The 21,042-nt window shown below is 40.5% G+C and overlaps 1 protein-coding gene across 2 annotated transcripts in view; it reads right to left on the reverse strand.

The window, feature by feature from the left end:
• Positions 1 to 611: 611 nt before the first annotated feature.
• LOC108251412 (homer protein homolog 1-like) overlaps positions 612 to 21,042 on the reverse strand; it is a 39,296-nt gene continuing 18,865 nt past the window's right edge. For both annotated transcript variants that reach the window (XM_017441699.3, XM_017441700.3), the window contains exons 3-9: positions 12,906 to 13,037; positions 12,715 to 12,807; positions 6,927 to 7,069; positions 4,972 to 5,131; positions 4,776 to 4,886; positions 4,605 to 4,685; positions 612 to 2,134 (exon numbers count right to left, since the gene is read on the reverse strand). In XM_017441699.3, the coding sequence (XP_017297188.1) occupies positions 1,946 to 2,134; positions 4,605 to 4,685; positions 4,776 to 4,886; positions 4,972 to 5,131; positions 6,927 to 7,069; positions 12,715 to 12,807; positions 12,906 to 13,037 (909 nt within the window). In that variant the 3' untranslated portion in view covers positions 612 to 1,945. The remainder of the gene's footprint in view (positions 2,135 to 4,604; positions 4,686 to 4,775; positions 4,887 to 4,971; positions 5,132 to 6,926; positions 7,070 to 12,714; positions 12,808 to 12,905; positions 13,038 to 21,042) is intronic.

Below are 21,042 nucleotides of genomic sequence, written 5' to 3' on the forward strand. Positions count from 1 at the left end.
TGGAGTTCAAATGGGCCAGGTTCAGGGCTTCTATTGCAGATGTGGCTTCCAAGAGCTGTGTCCTGAAGGTCATTGATGCCTTTCGTGGCAGCAGGACACAATCAGCGATGGACGCCATCAAGCTGAAGAAGTTGTCCTTTAGGGCTTGGTTGTCCAGGAGGACTCCTGAAGCAGCTTACAGGTACAGGGTGGTCAGAAAGACTGAGGCTTCTGTGGTTGTAGGTGCAAAAACTTGGCATGGGAGGACTTCGGAAAGGCCTTGGAGAAGGACTTTCAGTTGTGTGTAGGTTCTTGCAAACTGTTTAGCAACTCAGAAAGGCAAAGTGGGCCACCTCCCAGTTTTTGCATGGTTTGGGTGGGAAACTGGTGACACTTTGTGGATCTCATTAATCTGTCCACCATGCTCACCTTTGAGGAGGCCATAACCATGCCAGAAGTCACTTTTTAACCAAATTCACACGTTCAGAAAGAATGCAAAGTTGCCTTTTAAACAAATTGTGCTGGGAGTCAGACTTCCTGTTGAGTCTTTCTCCTCTTTCATTGTCAAGTTTGTTTTTACCAGAATTAAGTAATAAATTAATCAACTTAACTCAGACTGTAAAAGAATGAAACAACTACATCATATTTGTTCAATTTTCTTTTATTACAAATTCAAAAATTACAATTTGTGTTTTTAAGCATGTGTTTTAACCAACATGTTTTTTTATTATTATTTAAATCCCTTTTCAGTTGTAATCTACATCATTTTTAACATGATAAAGTTGCTGCTAAAATCATCTCCCAAGTGTACCAAATCCAGCAACAAACCCTTAAACTGTGTTTTTCAGGTCTACACCCATATTCTTTCTGCATATTCTTTCATTTTTGGCAATATTTAATCCCACTAAAAGTACCGCCAGTTAGCTACCGTTGATGCATCTCTGTGCCAAAGGCAACATCAGCAAAAGTTTGAATCTGTTCCAGAAAACAGTATTTGGCAAAAGAAAAATAAATAAATAAAAATCACAATGTGCTCATTTAACTGTTCTTCTCTCATAAATATTGCAGTTTTTTTTCAAAATCTAACCTGACAGCCTCGTACCACACGATAAAAAAAAAGATAAAGTGAAAACATGTAAATAAAGAAATTTATCTTGTGTACAACTTTAGACATAATCAGTCATTATAGTAATAAATAAACAAAAAAAAAGGACTCAAACATTGCACTTCAAAATGCTTCAGAAAGAAGGGAAAGAAAACGTCAGATTCACCCACACACAAACCAGTGCACTATGAAGCTGTTTTGTCCTTTCAAAATAAAAAAATATGTAGAAAGAAGAAAAAAACCGCTGAATAAAATGCTGCCTTGCTTGAGGTTAAACCTTTCTGCGGCGGCAAGAAAATTACCTGAAAGTGAGTGGAAAGTGTTCATAAACCCTCCATTTATTGTATTGCTCATTTTGTGTTAAAGATTTGTGGACACATTGGCGCCCTCGCGTGGCTGTCGCTTTTCATCACACGCATAAAAAAAAATAACATCCGTCTCAGGGAGGAGGAGGAGGAGTTGTTGTTTTTGGCTGATGATGGTTTTTTATGAAGCGTACATAAGAGAAGAAGAGAAAACCAAAGCAGACCAATCGTTGAGGTGACTAGTGTTGCACCAAAGCTCTAAAAGAGCGTCTTTCGTGTTTTTTTTTACGAAAAAAAAACAAAACATAAAAAGTTCAAGGATGTGAAAGTTTTCCAGAGTGGAGCAGAGGAAAGGCTTCACTTGGCTCTTTGTAAACGAGCCCAGTGATGAAGAAGTAACATCTGTGTACCGCTGATGCGTGAAGTCGTGTGTAAACTCTGACACGTGGAAAACAAAACAATTTCAAGTTGCGTTGGTGACGACGTGAGTGCCAGCGTGCCATGAAGATGCAGGTCTGTGGAGTCGGAGGTGGTGGAGGAGCACCTCCGAGCGTCTCTAGCTGTTCTCGATCATCTTGGCCAGCGTGTCGCGCAGCTCCGTCAGCTCGAAGATCTTGGTGTCCAGCAACACTAGGAGGGAGCGCAGGCTCGTCTGACACGCCTCTCTCTCCAGCTGGCTGCTCTCCAGACGCTGCTCCAAGTCACTCAGCTGCACCTCCAGAGTCTGGTTCCTCGATTCAGAGTCCTGAAGAACACGGACAACAAAACTGAGGGCCAAGCATTCATTAAAACGATGCTCGTCACCCAACAACAATTAGGTCAGAGTTTTAAACTAAAATCATCTCATGATGAGAAATGATGCGGTTATAATTAGTTTTATGTTTTGAATGATTAAATGTGTTACTGCAAAATAGGTTAGTGCTCAAAGAATGTGTTGTTAATGACTCTCAGGTACTACTAGCAAAGCCACCTGTCCACTCCTAACCCATTCATCCTCTATATGTTCATAATCAATAATAAACGATGCACGGTGGCGCTATAGCTAACTGGGTCAGGCAATGACGGAGCTAATTCATTCATTCATTTCTCAGCTCAGAAGAAACAAAATATTTTATGACCAAAATTAAAAAATCTGGGAGCGGGAGCTGGCACTTTGAACTGCTTTGCTCATGTGTTATCTGCGAAGGAATAATCTGAATATTTACAGCCAATCAGAGCAATTCCTCAGCTTCAGCCCGGTGTGAGAACAGAAGTTCCAGGAAGTTAAACACAGGACTTTCTATTGCTGTCTGTTTAAGAATTTTAGTTATTTAGACCAATTCTGATGATCATTTTTTGACAATAAATTGATAACCAGTAGATCAATTTTAAAAATTCAAATTGTGTTGGATTTGTCTTTAAAAGATCTATCTAATGGCATCAAAATATGTTGTGTTTGACTGAGGTTATAAGTATCAGGTGGCTTTGCTACTACTACTACCACAGAAAATTGACCTCATTATCTCTAGTTTTGAGTAAGTTATAGCCATTTCTGAGTTGGCTAAGTAGATTAGCTGAGGTAGCCATCTTGAATTGGATTGACTCCAAAAGTAAATCTGTTAGATGTATATCCAATGATTACTGTCTGAGAGTTTCATCAAAATCTTTGCAGTGGTTCATGAGATATTTTGCTAACAGACAGTGTTGACTGTAACACTTGAAAAGATGCTGCACAATGGGTAACGCTTTGAGGATGACTCTCAGCTAATACCACACCAAATTTTAGCTCAATATCGGTGAAATAGACTAAGTTAAAGCTATTTTGCGTTGGCTAATGCCGATTAGCTCTGGTGTCCATCTTGAAAAAATTTAATCAGTCACAGATGTACGCCAACTGTTCCAATCTGAGAGTTTTGTTCAAATTTGTCCAGTGATTCATGAGATATTTTGATAACAAACACCCACATGCACGCACTTTGGCACCAACATCTCTGCACAAAGTAAACTGATGCTTCTTCCTATTCTTTTGTTATTTTAAACTAAATATATACAATGTTAGATATGTCTCTTAATCAGTTAAGACCTGCTTATTCAAAAGAATCTACAAAAGCTTTCTAAATTAATTCCTCTCCCTGCCAACATGAAGTTCCTCCTGACTGGTTCAACAAAAATTAAATCTATAGATCTCATGAACCACTGGATGAATTTTATTAAAACTCTCAGAAAGTAAACACTAAATTTTCACCTAAATTGTATCTTTGTGGTTATTAAGTCAAGCTTAGAAGTGAGGGGCTAGGAACCATTCTGTGATAACCTGATGACACACGGACCAGAAACATAGTGCACAACACTTGAATGATGTGGATGGTGCCAACCAGACGTGGAAAAATCTGTGTAGAACTGACATTTACAAATTTATTTACCAGAGAGGCAGCCAGTAAGAAAACAAACTTTTAGGACAATAATGGTCTGGACTGTTGCTTCTGAGATGGTGTTGGAGGTGAAGAAGTCACAGAGCTTATTTCTCTGAAGGGTGTGGCTCAAACATTTCTGGTCTGTGACTTTTGTCATGGATTGATTGGTTTGCAACAACTATTTAGAGTTTGTTTGATTTTTACCAAATGTTTAATGTTAACTGTCTTGAGATTTATGGCCTCATTGAAGAGATAATGTGAAACATTTGATTATTGTGTCTTTATAGCATTATGAGATAATGAGAGTATTTTCTTGGTATTAAATTTTATAGTTCTATGGATAAATTACTTGGTAGATTTTGAAGATAGCCATAGGTTGGTTGTAAGTTTAATACTGTTGAAGAAAATGTATTTATTCAAGCTAAGTCTTCTACTTTCACACCAACTTATTTACAAAACAAACATACAGGATGTACTCTAACATGATTGCAAATCTGATTTTTTGTTTTGTGTTATTTGTTAAAGGTTTTTCACCAGAAAAAATGACCTGGAAAAAAAAAAGATCTGAAAAAATAACCTGAAAATAAAGAAAGAAATTAAGAAAGGATTGTTTGGTCATTGAGTGGAATCCAGTGAAGACTGTGTGAATGTCTATCCCTGTCAAGTGGGGAACCACAGTAAATAACTTGACAGTGGTCATTTTAGTTATTTTTCTGCAGTTTTGATTGATCTCTAGAGTCAGAAAGTCTTTTTTTTCCACTTAGCTGTATGAGTTTTTGTTGGCATCAGTAGCTTGCCAACAGCCTGCAGAGTCTTACTCACTTTTAGTTTCTGTGTTAGTAAATCTTTTTGAAACTTGAACTCGTTGGCACTCTCCACCTCTGCTTTGAGGCTCTCCAGCTCCTGGAAGTAAAATAAGAGGAAAATGTTTCAATCAGTCAATCACAAATTTGTCTTCAGTTTGAGTTTTGTCCTCTCTGAGCTCCTCCTTACCTCCTCTTTGGCCTTCAAAGCTAGCTCCAGCTCCTCTATAGTTCTGTTGAGCTCTGTTTTCTGGGACTTGATCACTGTTGTTTGGCCACTCACACACTCCAGCTCCGTCACCTGCAGAGCGGAGAACAAATGTCTGAACCCAGGCTGGATCAAACGGGGAGTCTGGCCTGGACTGAGTGCCAGGTCGGAGCCGTACCCGCTTGTGCAGCCTCTCGGCCTCTTCCTGATAGGCTGCCAGCTGCTGTTTCCACTGCTTGACGTTGGCTGTGGATTCAAGCAGCGCCGCTGTCAGTTTGGCGTTGTTCCCCTTTAGAGCCGCCAGCTCGGCCTCCCAGTGCTTACTGATGCTGGAGGAGCTGGAGACACGAAAAGGTGGCTGTTAGCAGCAGGGCTGAGGACTCTGGGTTCTGGATCAAACATCACAAGGTGGATGCACCTCAATGAATCCAAACCCGTTTGCTGGGTTTCATTTAATACAACAGATTTTTCTTAAAGATCAGGTATTATATTATGCAGACTCTGGTGTTATTAATGGTGCTGGTTAGCAGAAATATATCTGAAACATTAATGCATCTGGACTAATCAATGTGCATCAAAACCAAACTGGTGGTAAGAACCCATGAATCAATATTTGAGTCAAAATCCGACACATTTCTTCCCTGAAGCAGCCAGACTGTTGAATGACCTGGGGCCTCCACCTCAAACCAAATGCCAGAAACACAGAGAACTAGAGAACTAGAGAAATGTAAACGCTGAGAGCTGAATGACAGCTGAAATTTGCTGAAGACGCTGAAACAGAGTACCTCAAGGTAAAACAAACAGAACAGAGGCTAAAGTTAATTAAACAGAGGCTTATATGAGCAGAACACCAGCTAAAACTTAAAAGCAGCAAAACAGATAGTTAAAATGGAATTAGCAAAAACATTAGCTAAAAACAGCAAAACTGTCGCTAATGTTCGAAAAAATATTAACTAAAAGCTAAAAACACAAAGGTTGTGCAAAGCTAAAAGTGGTAGAACAGTAGCTAAAAGCTAAAGGAAGCATAGGAAGACGAGCAGAGCCAGTACGCTGAAGCAGAATTCAAAAAGAACAATGTTTTATAAAGAATTTCAGAGCTCTTAATGCATTTCAATGGGGCAATTCATTATAAATAAAAGGTAAATATTTTGAAAAGTGTGAAGGTTATAAAAAGCGAAAGTCATGGCACACTATTCCCAATCAAGCTGAACATTTTCATATATGATTCATTAACATAGCCCCAAGTATGCAGAAGTAGTTTGCAAAAAAATAAAAAAATGTACAGAAGAAATCATAAATATGACAACAATGGTGTGAATTCTGACTCAGCATTCACACTATAGTTAGATCTCCAGTTACCACCTCTACAGTCCTCTCAGACTGATGCTTTAAACAACAATTTTAAATGCCTACTACCTAAAACTGCACTCCAACCGGTCTATACTTCATGCTCATTTACCATAAAAAAATTTATTTGTTCCTTGTTTACATACTGTCCACCCAAGCAGTCTAATCCACACCACACTGCACTTTTGCTTTAAAACTGGACCCTCAAAACTCACAAAATAGTCTTTAAATGACAAACTTTTCCATACTAGTCTGCTTGCCTTTATTCTAGTTTTTCAGTACACCAGTTATTTTCTTAATCCTTTGTCCTGTTTGTCTTGTTATCACCTGCCTTGTGCTGGGGGATAATGCTTTTGTCTGTGTTTGTGTTTGCTTGTTCGTCTGTTAGAAAATCCACTGGCTATACATCTACAACGGATTACTTTTGGAGTCAACTTGATTCAAGATGGACACCACAGACCTTAATAATTTACAGATACTGATGTGAATGTGCTCATAGCTGAGAGTCATTCATAACACATGTCCAGTCTGACCATTGTTTCCTAAGGTCAGTTGGGTGTAGCGGCCATCTTGCATGAGGTTGACTCCTAAAGATCTGTAAATATACTTCCAGTGATTACTTTGTCGGTTATCATGAACCTCTGGACAAATTTTAAACGAACTGTCAGACAAATGCACCAACAGGCACAACATTATGACCTGCCTCTCAGCTAAATTACTTTCAAGATAATTGCCATTTCTGACACTTTCCTGTAGTTGGTTCTGAATATGTGAGCTCTGACTCACCTGTGAGAGAAGGGCAAAGCATTTTGGGAAGGTTCTGCTCTGGCTCCGGAGTGCTGAGGTGTTCCTGGTGCGACTTGGTCCTCGTCTGTACCATTGATGCTCTCTGAAGTCAAAGGTGACTGTAAATCACCTGGTGCAGACTCCTGATTTGACACAGCAGTGGAGCAGAAATCTATCATGATCAAAAAAGAAACTCTTTTTTTTGTTTAAAGCAAGTGTTGAACACATCAGTGAAATCAGGCTGGCTGACAGATCTGATATCTGAAAGCTAAATATGAAGCTAAAGCCAGCAGATGTTCAAAATGACTCCTGGAAAAAGAGGGAAACAAATAGACTAAAAGAAAAATCCACATAAACCTAATTTATCTGAGCATAAACCTCACATCCTCCCTGATGCACAACTGTACTGCTGAACCTGCAGTGGGTATAAAAAAAAGTCTACACTCCTGTAAAAGTGCTGATTTGTGTGATGTAAAGAAAATGAAACCACTTTTATCTTCTTTTAGGAAAAGCCATCCAGTGATTTGGATGTTTGGGTCATCGCCATATTGAAAAATGAAATTCCTCTTAGTCTCTCGCTTTCTGTTTTAGGCCAAAAACAAACAGGACCTTGGGGCAGTTCATCATTCCATCTACTTTGACTAAAAACCCGGCTCCTACTGTAGAAATGCAACCCCACAGCATGATGCTGCCACTACTGTGATTCATTGTGTGGATGTTGTTTGTTTTGGTGAGCCACAGTCTTGCTCCTGCATCAAACAGACTATTTGGAATCTGGGATAAAAAGTTCTGCTTCCAGTTCATCAGACCAGAACTCATTTTCTCTCAGGCTACTGACTGAATGACATTCTTCATGATTTCCATTTCCATTTTTGCCATATTTAGCCAAGCCTGGATGTTCTTTTTTGTAAGAAAAAAGCCTCCTTTCCCAAGAGTCAAGACATGTGGACGACAAAGGAGACTGTTGTCACTTATAAAAGACAAGCAGAACTTGTCAGAACTCCCTGTAGATCCTTCACTCTTGCTGTAGGCCTCTCTGCAGCCTCTGACCAGTTTCTGTTTCGTCTTTTCATCAGTTTTGGAGGGACATCCTGTTCTTGTTCATGTCTCCATTGTTCTTCAACTTTAACAGGTTTAAGGCAAAAAGCACTTATATTCTCCATCACAGAGCTTCAGCATGCAGATGACATCGCTTTGATTGCTCACTCTGAAGACGACCTCCAGAACATCATGGATGCCTTTGCTAGAGCTTACAGACTTCTGGGACTTGACATTAACTTTTATGAAAACTGTGATCCTCCAACAACCATCAACCAGCACCCAACACTCATCCCAAGCATCCACAAATTATGTGGAAAACAATGTTTTGGAAAACGTGGACCAATTCACATACCTTGGCAGTCTTTTTTTCCCTCTTTAAGAGCTGTCATCAATGTTGAGATCCAACATTGTATAGTATGTGCTGGTGGGGCCTTCGCCAGGTCGGAGAAGAAAGTGTTTGAAAAAATTGGAAAATTGGAATATTCGGTCCAAGACTGTGTATTAAGTAGGAGTCCTGTCCTTCCTATTTTATGGGGCTGAAAGCTAGACCACTTACAGGAGATGTGAAAGCTCTAAAGCCGTAACACCAGCAATGTCTTTGTAAGATCCTTAGGATCAGTCGAGAAGATAGGCCAACCAATACCGGTGTTCTGAAAGAAGCCAACATCCCCTCAGATTTTTCTGTAAGATGGAACTGAGTAAATCTCAGTAAAATCCTGCTGGGACAGTCGAGCTTTATTTCAGGTTGATCAGAGTCCCTTAGACTGATGGTTGGTGTGTTCCCAAGAAGAACAAAATCAGTGATTAAATCAAAAGGTGCTTCAACAAATTATTAGTTTGTGCAATTATACAATCGGCTTATTACACCCTTTTATTTTTTGAATTTCCCCTAAACATTTGTTTCTAGTTGAGTTCTATAGGATATAAGTCATAGTAAAGATATGGAAAGATTTCTAGTGATTCATCATGGTCACACTTTTTTTACATCTTAAAAACCTTGTATTTTCACACTTTTTATATCCACTCCAGCATTTATCTGAAGTATCTGAAAAGGACACTTTTGTAATACTTTACAGAATAAAAGCATGAGCTCAAGCAGGAAAGTCCAGAGCTGGTCGTGCTAACTATATTAAAAAAAAAAATCTTTCAGTTACCTAGTGGCAATAAACACAATATCATCCTGAAGTTGAAAAGTTTATAAACAACCAAAATATACAGTAAAATGAGTTTTTAGGTTGCATGAAATCTTGTGCAGAGGCAGGTTATTACTTTCCCCTCATTTCCAGTGTTTATGTGAAGCTAACCAGCTGTTGACTTAACCAGGAACCTGACATCTTTTTAGTCTTTTTGGTTGTAACATAAAAACAATCAGACACCATTTGTGATAAAGTGCTCATGCTCTCAAAAGTTAGTTTTTTTCAATATAAAGTTTAAAATTTTACTATAAATTTCTCCATCAATGAAATAAATACCTCAGATCGCGGCTTTAGGATCAGGAGGTCTCAGGTACTTTTCTCTTTGAGACAGGAGGTCTGTCTAAAAAAGACACCTCAGACCATCAGCTTTTGAGAGCACGACTGAGGAACTGGAGGGACGTCTGCAGGGTCAGATTAATTGGGTTTTATCTCACAAAAGACAAGGAAGATATAAAAAAAATGTCTGGTTTAAATCCAAAAACAAGAAACAATAGGTGATAAATCCCTGTGAAGATAAGATCTGAAGGTAAAAGGTTGGATTGGAGTCATTTGGGGAATTTATTTCATGTTTTTACCTGCTTTTTACCAGGTTTGCTGACTGACAACACATTCCTTTTTACAGTGCCACCCTGTGGAGAATCGTTAGGAGCAAAAGGAGCCAAAACAGATCACAAAGTGTTAAAAGTTTAGGTTTTACAATAAACTAATATAAGAAAGAATGCGGCATTGTTGAGTACAACAGAAGATACGGCTTTAGTTTGCAGGAGTAGAGGATCTTATGACACATCTAAACAGCAACAAAACAAAATTTACTTTGATATAAAACACTAAAGTTGAGTTCAAAACAGAACCAGCGTAAAATGTTACTGAGATCATCAACATACGAGTAGAAGTGTTTCTGTGCCTTTAAAGAAATATTCATTCCCAAATTCAACACATCAACTCTGTCCTCTAGTGATGATTTGAAGGTGAGCTGCAGAGTTTGGAAGATATTGGTTACATTAATGCCTTTTCTTCATTTTAATAGAATTGGAGGGATTCAGGCTTGAGGTGCTCAAATTGCTAAAAATACGCTTGGCACTAGTATCTCTGAAGAGAAACCAAATTGGAAAAGGCATTGCCCAAGACTGTTAATTATAAAGATTTCAACTTTCAGCTTTGATTGCTAAAAAAATAATTTTAAGTACTAATAAAAAAAACCCACAATTGTTTTCCTCGTCCATGTGGGAATTTTCCCAGAATATTATTGTTTCCTCCCACAGACCAAAACTAGGAATATTAGAAAAGGGTAGCAGTGCCATCAGAGGGATGTCAGTCTTGCTGGTTGGGGGTGCCACAGAGGATTGTAAGAGGAGCTGTGGAGGGGTTGCGTCCTTTTTCGGGTCTGGGGCCGCTGGGGTTTTGGTTGGTCTGGTGGTGGCGGTGGGGCTGGGCTTGGTGGTGGCTGTCCCGGGACTAAGGTCGCAGGGATGGTGACAAGAGATTGTTTATATGTTTGAGGGGGCATGGTGGGGGCTGTTGGCCCCGGGTGTGGGCCTCCTGCTGGGGGCGTGGCGGCGGAGTCGGTCCTGTCCTTGTATTTGGGTGGGGGTTCGGCGTGGTTGCGTGGCTCAGTGGTGCCTGCCTGGTTGCGGTTCTGTATGGGGCTGGGGTGGTATCGTGTGGGGCTGCTACCTTGCTGTTGCGGCTTGTTGTGTGATGGGGGGTGGGATGTGGCGGGGCGCCTGAGGTGGGGGCGGTGTGCTGGGCTCGCGCTAGTGGGGTGTATTCTGGCTGGGTCTTCAGACCTGGGGCCCCCCTGGGGGGGCGCCCACCTTTGTGGCGTCTGTGTTTGGGGGTGCATGTTCTATGTTTCTGGCTGGTTGGGGGTAGCCTCTTGGCAGGACCTCGGGTCTTGCGGGGGAGGGGGGTTCTGCGGGGTGGGATTGGGGCTCTCTGAGCGGTTGGGCTGCTTCGCCCTGGGGCTGCTCTGGATGGCTGGCTCATCGAGGCTGGGTGGACTCTTCCTCTTCCTCTTCTGGATGGAGTCGGGGCTGGCGGCTGGACCGGGGTTGTCCAGGTGGCACCTGGTTCTCACTTTGGCTCATGGGCTACTTTGCCCCTATGGTGCAGGGTTGGGCTGTCTGCTCTTCTCCATCCTAGAGAGAAGGGGACCATCTCCTGAGTCCAGGGATAGGCTGCCCCTTTGGGGGACGTCACCTGGACCTGGGAGTATAGAGTGCGTATGAGGGTGTGAGTAGGTGTGCTATGTCTTTTTTTCTTTTTTTTCTGTATTTGTGTGGGATGAGTGGATGTGAGTTTCTGTATATGAGATTGTGGGTGGGAAGGTGTGAATGGCTGTTTATCTGTCAGGTTGGGTTCTGGGCTGCCACCTCTCCTGGATCATCTTGGGCCCCTCATTAAAATGTGTGGCCAGCATCCACCCAGTCACACCCCCCACCGGTGGTTGGTGCCTCTGCCCGCTGGTGCGTGGGTGGCTCTTGTTGCCGGCGGAGCCTGTGGGCTCGTCACTGCGGCCCCCTGGGGCTTCTGCATCGTGGCTGCCGGGGGTCGCCTGGAGCTTGCTTCTGCTGCCCTCTTGGGTGGGGTCCAGTTGTCCCTGTGGGGAGCCCCTGGGACTCCAGGCCAAGCTTGGGGGGCCGCTGTGTGTCTATGCCTCTGCTCTTCCTTGTGCCGTCCTCATGTCCTGGGGGGTGGATCTGGATCCCCACACTCACTACCAAATATTCCTAAGGAGAAACCTTGTAGATACATATAGATACACAAACATACATATCTAGATTCAGGTGTCTTTCAAATACACCTTTACTTGGGCTGCGGTTGTCACAAAATACCCTCTTGTATTACCTGGCTCTGTGTACTTTCCATTGAAGTTATAATTATCATCATATACTGCATATGCTTTTTGTTGTTGTGAATTCTATGTTTTGTTTTCTCTTTCTGCAGGTCCTGTGGCAGAATTCAAAGGTTTTAACTTGTTTTATCTCTATGTTTTTTCTCTTCAAACCTTTTCCTCCATCTCTTTTCCCCGTTCACTTTCTTCTTTTTCATCTTTGTGTCCATTACAATTGAAATAAACCCAAAGCAATTTCTAATAAAGTTTTATATACCAAGGGGAACATCATGGTGAAAGCCATAATGTTCCGCTTGTGAAAGCGAATTTGTTGGGCCTTACCCTGACATTCAGATGACAATTCTGAGCGCCACACAGCTGGACAGGACACGTCAAAAAAAAAAAAAAAAAGAAAAGGATAGCAGCTCACTGGGTTGCGACTTTTGGGGACTTTATAGTGACATAAAACTGAGAAAAAAAGTAAATTTTCACTTGTAATCAGACTGATCAGCTTGTCTGCAGAAACTTTGTGTACATTTCAACAAAAAACACACAACTCTAGGCATCGAGAATTACAGAAACTAAATTGAGACAAGTTACAAACACCTGCAATGACTCTGAGACTATTCTGAGAGACAGAATGTCTTGCAAAATTCTAGTGACATGAGAGCGAGGCCCTGAGACCCACGTTAGAAAACTGATACCAGTGTTTTGTTACCTGAGAAGGAGTGCTGGTGAATTCTATCTTCTCCTGAGACCGCTCCTTTGCTAATCGAGCTGCTTCCTTAAACTCAGCAAATTTATCTGCAAACTAAAGAAAAACAACAAGCACAGATGACTTGTTAGTCCAGTTAGAGTTTCTCTCTTTTTTTTCCCCTCTCTATTTTAAGCCATTTCCATTTTTCTCACCTTGACCAGGTGGCTCTCCGTTGAGAAGCCGAGGCCATAGACGGTGTTGGCCCGGCTGTCGGCCCACTGACCAAATTTCTGTGATGTCTTGGTGAACGTCATGTTGGGGGTGATGGTGCTGTTTATGATTGCCTGTGGAGGATAAAACCATGAAGTGGTGGAGGTTTCTGAGCATTTCTGTTTCAATGTCTTTGACAGACATATTTCTAAGAAATGGAACCTTAATACGGAAACAAAAAAAAAAATCTACAATATGATAGATATCACAATGAAAAGTTATAAGAACAGCTCGATTCTGAATTGTTGATTTTTGTTCAAAATGTCATAAAACTTTGACAAAAATTTTAAATACTCCGGTTCACTGTGACATCTGTACAACCACTGGGCCTCATGCAGACCCACAATGAGACCTATGTCCTGTCAGACACTTTAGTAGTCTTCTTTTTCTTTCAGCTGTTTTTTTTTTCAGCGGTCGCCACAGCAAGTCATCCTCTTCCATCTAACTCTGTCCTCTGTGTCCTCTGTCCTCACTCCAACATTGTTTTATAAACCAGATATACAGTCATTCTTTTTCTGTTGGGTTTTATTTGTACACATATCTGTCTAATAACCGAAAGGATATTATTTGCAGTTTTCCAGTGACAGAAAATGAGAGCTCAGTAACATGCTGTTTGTGGATAAAATGTAAATGCCTGACTATGAATGGTCAAATTTCCAACTTAAACAGAAATAAAAATATATAAAACAGAAATATATATATATATATATATATATATATATATATATATATATATTTTACAGGGGTTGGACATTGAAACTGAAATACTTGTCATTTTAGTGTGGGAGGTTTCATGGCTAAATTGGATCAGCCTGGTGGCCAATCTTCATTAATTGCACATTGCACCAGTAAGAGCAGAGTGTGACGGTTCAATTAGCAGGGTAAGAGCACAGTTTTGCTCCAAATATTACAATGCACACAACAATATGGGTGACATACCAGAGCTTAAAAGAGGACAAATTGTTGGTGCACATCTTGCTGGCGCATCTGTGACCAAGACAGCAAGTCTTTGTGATGTATCAAGAGCCACGGTGTCCAGGGTAATGTCAGCATACCAACAAGAAGGAAAAACCACATCCAACAGAATTAACTGTGGATGCAAGAGAAAGCTGTCTGAAAGGGACATTCGGGTGCTAACCTGGATTGTATCCAAAAAACATAAAACCGTGGCTGCTCAAATCACGTCAGAATGAATGTGCACCTCAACTCTCCTGTTTCCACCAGAACTGTCCGTCGGGAGCTCCACAGGGTCAATATACATGGCCGGGCTGCTATAGCCAAACCTTTGGTCACTCGCGTCAATGCCAAACGTCGGTTTCAATGGTGCAAGGAGCGCAAATCTTGGGCTGTGGACAATGTGAAACATGTATTGTTCTCTGATGAGTCCACCTTTACTGATTTCCCCACATCTGGGAGAGTTACAGTGTGGAGAAGCCCCAAAGAAGCCTACCACCCAGACTGTTGCATGCCCAGAGTGAAGCATGGGGGTGGATCAGTGACTGTTTGGGCTGCCATTACATGGCATTCCCTTGGCCCAATACTTGTGCTAGATGGGCGCGTCACTGCCAAGGACTACCGAACCATTCTGGAGGACCATGTGCATCCAATGGTTCAAACATTGTATCCCGAAAGCGGTGCCGTGTATCATCAGCAAGACTGATGAAAGATTGGTTTGATGAACATGAAAGTGAAGTTGAACATCTCCCATGGCCTGCACAGTCACCACATCTAAATATTATTGAGCCACTTTGGGGTGTTTTGGAGGAGCAAGTCAGGAAACCTTTTCCTCCACCAGCATTACATAGTGACCTGGCCACTATCCTGCAAGAAGAATGGCTTAAAATCCCTCTGACCACAGTGCAGGACTTGTAGATGTTGTTCCCAAGACGAATTGAGGCTGTATTGGCCGCAAAAGGAGGCGCTACACCATACTAATAAATTATTGTGGTTTAAAACCAGGTGTTTCAGTTTCATTGTCCAACCCCTGTGTGTGTATATATATATACACAGGACTAAACAGTGAGGATGAAGGTACCAACTTTCAGATTATTCAGAGACAATTTTACATTAAATGATTTTTTTTACAAATCAGACTCCAAACTATCTGCTTCACTAAACACCAGCTGCCTGCTTCTTGCTGCAGAGAGAATGTTAATAGAATTTATTTCCCTGTTTGAGTTATGCAAGTCCTTCTGTTCTTGGTTTGGAACTTTGTTAATGAACACTGCCTACTTTACAGGTATAAATGTTTGGTTTCTGCAGCCAAATGGTCATGAGCGAATACTAAGTCAGCATTCACACCATTGTTTTCCTGATTAATGTTTCCTCTGCATGTTTTTTGCAATCAAACTACATCTGCGCTCTGTGTGCCGATTTAACCATTCAAACACTCTATTATGTGGGGTTGTTTTTCAGGAGCTGGGCTTTGCCCCTTAGTTCCAGTGAAAGGAACTCTGACTGCTTCAGCATACCAAGACATTTTGGACAATTCCATGCTCGCAACTTTGTGGGAACAGTTTGGGATGGCCCCTTCCTGTTCCAAGATGACTGAGCACCAGGGCACAAAGCAAGGTCCAAAAAATATAAATAGCTAAAATAAGATTCCCCATAGAAATGTACTGTGATCTCTTCAATTTATTCCGAAACATTTTCTATAAGATTACTTTAGTGTCCTAGTTCTATTTAACCTTCCTATGCTAGTTTTAGCTACTATTTTGCCCCTTTAAGCTTCTAGCTTGTGTTCTGCTCATTTTAGCCTCTGTTTGGCTTCTTTTAGCTTCAGCAATTCAGTTTTAGCTTCTTCAGCAAATTTCATCAGTCATTCAGCCCTCAGCATTCACACTGGCCTTTAGCATAAAATGGACTTTCTGTGGGTAACTCAGCAGTTAACTAAATCCTTTAATCAAACGGAACCCAGTGATGATACTGCAGAAGGACTGCACTGACTGATAAGATAGGGGAAATGTTGGATTCTGTTAATTATAGCTCTTTGAGAGAAACTGAAATCAGGCAAAGTTGGTGTCAGCAATTTCAGATCTGAAAACCAAACATTTTGGACCACTTGAGGGCAGCCAAAACACACAAAAATGTCACATTATTTTTTAAGTTTAAATTCAGTGCTCATGTGCACCTCCAGCAGAAGCCAGGGAGAAATATAATTAATTCTGATTTAATGCTAAATGTTCCAATAAGGACACCGGTGGCTGTCTCCTGATGTTGGGCACTGTTGTGGCAGCAAAATAACTTCCAGGCAATGTTAGATGAAATCGCTCAGACAGGTTTATTTATATCTTGTGCACAAAATATAGAGAGCATCAAAGACAATTAAGAATAAACATCAGAGTCCCAGGTCCAAATGGGGAAGCTCCAAATCAAAGCTCTGGCCCCCTAAGTCAACACAGGAGCTTTTATTAAAGATATTGAAATACTGGACCAGAAGGAGCAGTTAGAGAAAAGCAGGGCAGTCTGGTTCCCTTGAGGAGAAAATTCAACATTACTCCTATAAACAAGTTCATTCTGTGAGAACCCATGGCACTTGGAATAGAAGTTATAACATAATCAGGACTTATCAACAACAGGTGTTACCCTATAATAAATTCTGCCATTACAACACCATGAGCTGAAACTTACAACAAAACTTTAAGAAAACTAAGCAAAAGACTTCCAGTACTTTTGAGACTGTCACTTCAACACAGCTTAATCAAAATGTAAATTTTAACAGTTATTGAATATTTTATATGTTTAAGGGGAGGGGTTCTTCTTTAACAAACAACAGTTTTCTCACTGTGGGTTTTCCAGAGCGGTCTCTGCATGTCTCTGCTGACAGGACTTGTTGTTGTCTGACTGATAATGTCCTCCAGCACCGGCCCACCCGCCCGCTGCTATTTCCGGCAAAACACAGCTCACTTGCCGGTTCAACAACAGCACCAGTCAGCCAGAGATGTTCTTACGTAGTTGTGCCAACTCCGGCCCAGCACCTAAAATAATCTCTGCCACATTCACACATTCATACGAGAGGGGAGGCTCCTCACTGTTCCAGCAGAGAGGCCAGGTCCAGAGGACTCACAAAGATCCAAATGTTTCAGAGGTCTCCACTGAAAGCTTCAGGCTAGCACTTTGAACAATGTCCATGACTATCAACAGAATAAATGTTCACTTCAAAGTTTGTTCCTGAAGATTTATCGTCCACCGACGAAGGTGAAGATGGAGCGATGATGTTTTTACCTGTGTGTGTATGTGTGTTTGTCTGTCTCTCTGTAACTTTGGCAACATATCTCACTCACAGGATTTTAATCAAACTTTCAAAAAGTAAGCATTTACAAGTGATTACTTTTTGAGGTCAGTCTCATTCAAGATGGCCGTCACAGCAAAGCAATCTTAGCAAACACAAAACTGTCACCCTCAGTCCGTTTCACAAATAGTGAGCTAAAACTTTGTAAGTTAGTAGCTGAGACTGATCCCCAATTTGTCCCCTGAGCACTAACTGATCCCACGAGGTCTGTGTTTAAAACTTTGCCATTAACTATTGGAATCAAATCTGTTTGTCTGTTAGCAAAATGTCTCCTAAATCACAGAACAGATTTCAATAAAATTCTCAGAAAGTAATCATTGGGTATCCATCTATAACTGATTAAGTTTTGGAGTTAGTCCAATTCAAGATAGCTGCTACAGCCAACTGATCCTACATAACGCAAAATGGCTATAACTCAGTCAGTTTTAGGGATATTGAACTAAATTATGGTGTGGTACTAGCTGTGCGTATTCCTCAATACATTTTTCAAACACATCTCATTACTTAAAACCTTGGCATTAACTGTTGCAGTTAACCCTGATTGTCTGTTAGCAAAAAATCTCATGAACCCCTGGACAAATTTTAATGAAACTCTCAGAAAATAAATACTGGCTGTACATCTACAACTTGCCACAGCAAATCAACCTTAGTCTACACATAAATGGCTATAACTCACTGAATTTTGCAAACTTGGTACTGTAGTGGCTGACAGTCATTCACAATACTCTAAGTATTTACTGATCATGCAAGATTTTGCAATACTAACTGAGATTGTACATAACATTATTTTCAAGGTTTTACGAAAATGGCTACAACTCCATCAGTTCTCATCATAATATGACTTAAAACTCTAAAACTCAGCTGACTAGTAGCACAAAACTTATCTAAAACAAGTCATACTAAAAATAAAATAAAAATAAAAATAAACTGAGGAAAACCAAACTAGGATATAATGAAAGTGAACATAAACTAGACTAGGATTTAAAAAACCTCAGTAAATGAGACGTGATAAAAGCTGAACTATAGATACCAAAGGCTAACCAAGGGTACTGATGGCCAGCTAAGAGTTAAAAACATTTTAATAGTTTAATAAAAGGCCTACGTTGTAAAACCTAAGATGAGTAAAATAAAGGTACTGTAAGACTCACTAAGAGTACCAAAAGCCAGCTAAGAGATACATTTTAATAGAAACCAGATAAACAACTTAGATAAAAGAGTAAATAAAAAAAGTAAATAAATAAAATGAAATAACAGATAAGAGCAGTGTGGGTCAACTTTAAGGAAAGGCAGCAGTGAATAGAAAAGTCTTCAGATTTGATTTAAAACAGCTAAGAGTTTCAGCAGACCTGCAGCTTACAGGGAGTTTGTTCCACATTTTAGTAGCATAAAAGCTGAAAGCTGCCTCTCCATGTTTAGGTCTGACCCCAAGAACAGAAAGCAGGCCAGTCCCTAATGACCTGAGGGCACTGGGAGGTTCATAGCATATCAGAAATGTATTTTGGTCGTAAACCATTCAGTGCTTTATAGACCAATAATAGTATTTTAAAATCAATTCTTTGACAGACGGGTAGCCAGTGCAGAGAACTGGGGTTATATGATACCTTTTCTTGGTCCTTGTGAGGACTCGAGCAGCAGCATTCTGAATTAACTGCAGCCGCCTGATCGACTTTTTGGGGAGACCAGCATTACAGTAGTCTAATCTACTAAAAATAAATGCATGGATAAGTTTTTCTAAGTCCTGCTGAGACATTAGTTCCTTGATCCTCGATATATTATTAAAGAGATAATAAGCTGACTTCAGAACTATTTTTATGTGGCTGTTAAACTTGAGGTCTGAGTCCATAACTACTCCCAGATTTCTGGCTTGGTTACTAGTTTTTAGCATCACTGATTGAAGCAGAGTGCTAACTTTTAGTCTTTCATCCTTTGCTCCAAAAACTATGGTTATATAAATTTGCGTGTCATCCGCATAATTATGATAACATATTTTATTGTTCGTTATCATCTTAGCCAGTGGGAGCATATAGATATTGAACAGCAGGGGGCCCAGAATGGAGCCTTGGGGAACCCCGCAGGTCATTTTTGTTTGCTCAGATTTGTGGTCACCTATAGACATAAAAAAGTCCCTGTCTTTTAAATAGGACTCAAACCAATTTAGCACCGTGCCAGAGAGTCCCACCCATTTCTCCAGCCTGTCTAGTAATATGATATGGTCAACCGTATCTAATGCAGCGCTGAGATCCAGTAATACTAGGACTGTAACCTTACTATCATCTGTATTCATCCGAATGTCGTTCCAGATTTTAACAAGTGGTCTCAGTGCTATGATGTGGTTGAAAACCAACAATGTGCCAACAATCTTTTCAGCTGCACTTACAATGCGCTGGAGGGTCCTGCGGCAAGATAATGTGCAGGCCCCATACCACACGGTAGAACAGCTGTTTAGGATGCTCTCAATGGCCCCTCTGTAAAAGTTGGTCAAGATGGTGGTGGGGGCACCAGCTCTTCTTAGTTTGCGCAGAAAATAAAGCCGCTGACTTAGTTACCCAGTAGTAGTACAATTAGTTAGGTTGTGCCATTCCACTCAGAGCTTTGGGCCTCTGGAAGACTTGATGGTGAAAACTAGGTGGTTTCTTGCTCCAAATAAAACCCAGAATTACACTATTTACCTTGTAGAAAAAAGCTAAAGGGAGAAATTTGGAATACATGAAAGAAGCGTGGGAAGATATTCATTTTGATGGCATTGATTCTAGCTGCCACAGAAAGATTCAAGAGAAACTGTCATTCAAATTGTCTTTCATTTATAAATGCAATAAAAGACAAATATTTTTTTATGAAATATCAACCATTATGTCAGCTATGTATACTCCAAGACAAATAAAACCTGAATTGGATATTTTAAATGGCAGATTATCAAGTGGATACCTTTTCTGCTTCTTTGTTAACAGTAAATACCTCACTTTTGCCAAGAATAAATCTATATACAGACATTGTACTGATTGCATCTAGGACTGAAGGGGTGGAAGGGACAGAGAGTGATGAGTCAGACAGGAGTAGCAGAAGGTCATCAGCATACAGGGTTACCTTCAACTCCACCTAGTTATTCTGGACATATTGAAACCAGACTGTAAAACAATGGACAGAGGCTCCATTACAATGGCAAATAAAAGACTTAGTGGGCGTCCATGCCTTGTAGAGCAATCTAAGCAAATATATTCAGATTTTGTGCCATTTGTTCTTACAGCTGCCTGAGGGGTCACAAATAATAATCTCACCCATGAGATATTTTTTTTCCCCAAATCCAAGTTTTCCCAAAATAGAAAACAGATAATCCCACTCTGCTCTGTCAAATGCTTTTTCAACATCTAGTGCAAATAAAGTCTCAAGTATAGTAGTTGTGGAGGCGTTTTAAACCACATTACATACTTTTCAGAGATTTAAAAAAATGAGGGTCTATTGTGGACAAACCTAGTTTGATCTAGGGATAAAATTGAAGGTAAAAAAAACTATTTCTACATGCCTGGCTAGTAACTTTGCCAGCAGTTTGAAGTCAACTTGTTAAATGTTGAAGCCAGCATTTACCAAGCTTTCAGAAAACCAGTCTAAACAAAGGTCATCACCCCAGTTGGGAGCAAATATATTGTATTCACAAGAGCTGTGTTTGATTGGATAGTTTAGGACCTTACATTTCAAATGAGCAAACTTAATATCCTCACACCTGGTGGTGACTTCTTCAGTCATAAAGAATAAAAGTTTCAACATGTGATAAAATGAACAACGGATAAGAA

This window comes from Kryptolebias marmoratus, linkage group LG14 (assembly GCF_001649575.2).
Source record: "Kryptolebias marmoratus isolate JLee-2015 linkage group LG14, ASM164957v2, whole genome shotgun sequence".
In the NCBI taxonomy this organism is placed as follows: domain Eukaryota; kingdom Metazoa; phylum Chordata; class Actinopteri; order Cyprinodontiformes; family Rivulidae; genus Kryptolebias; species Kryptolebias marmoratus.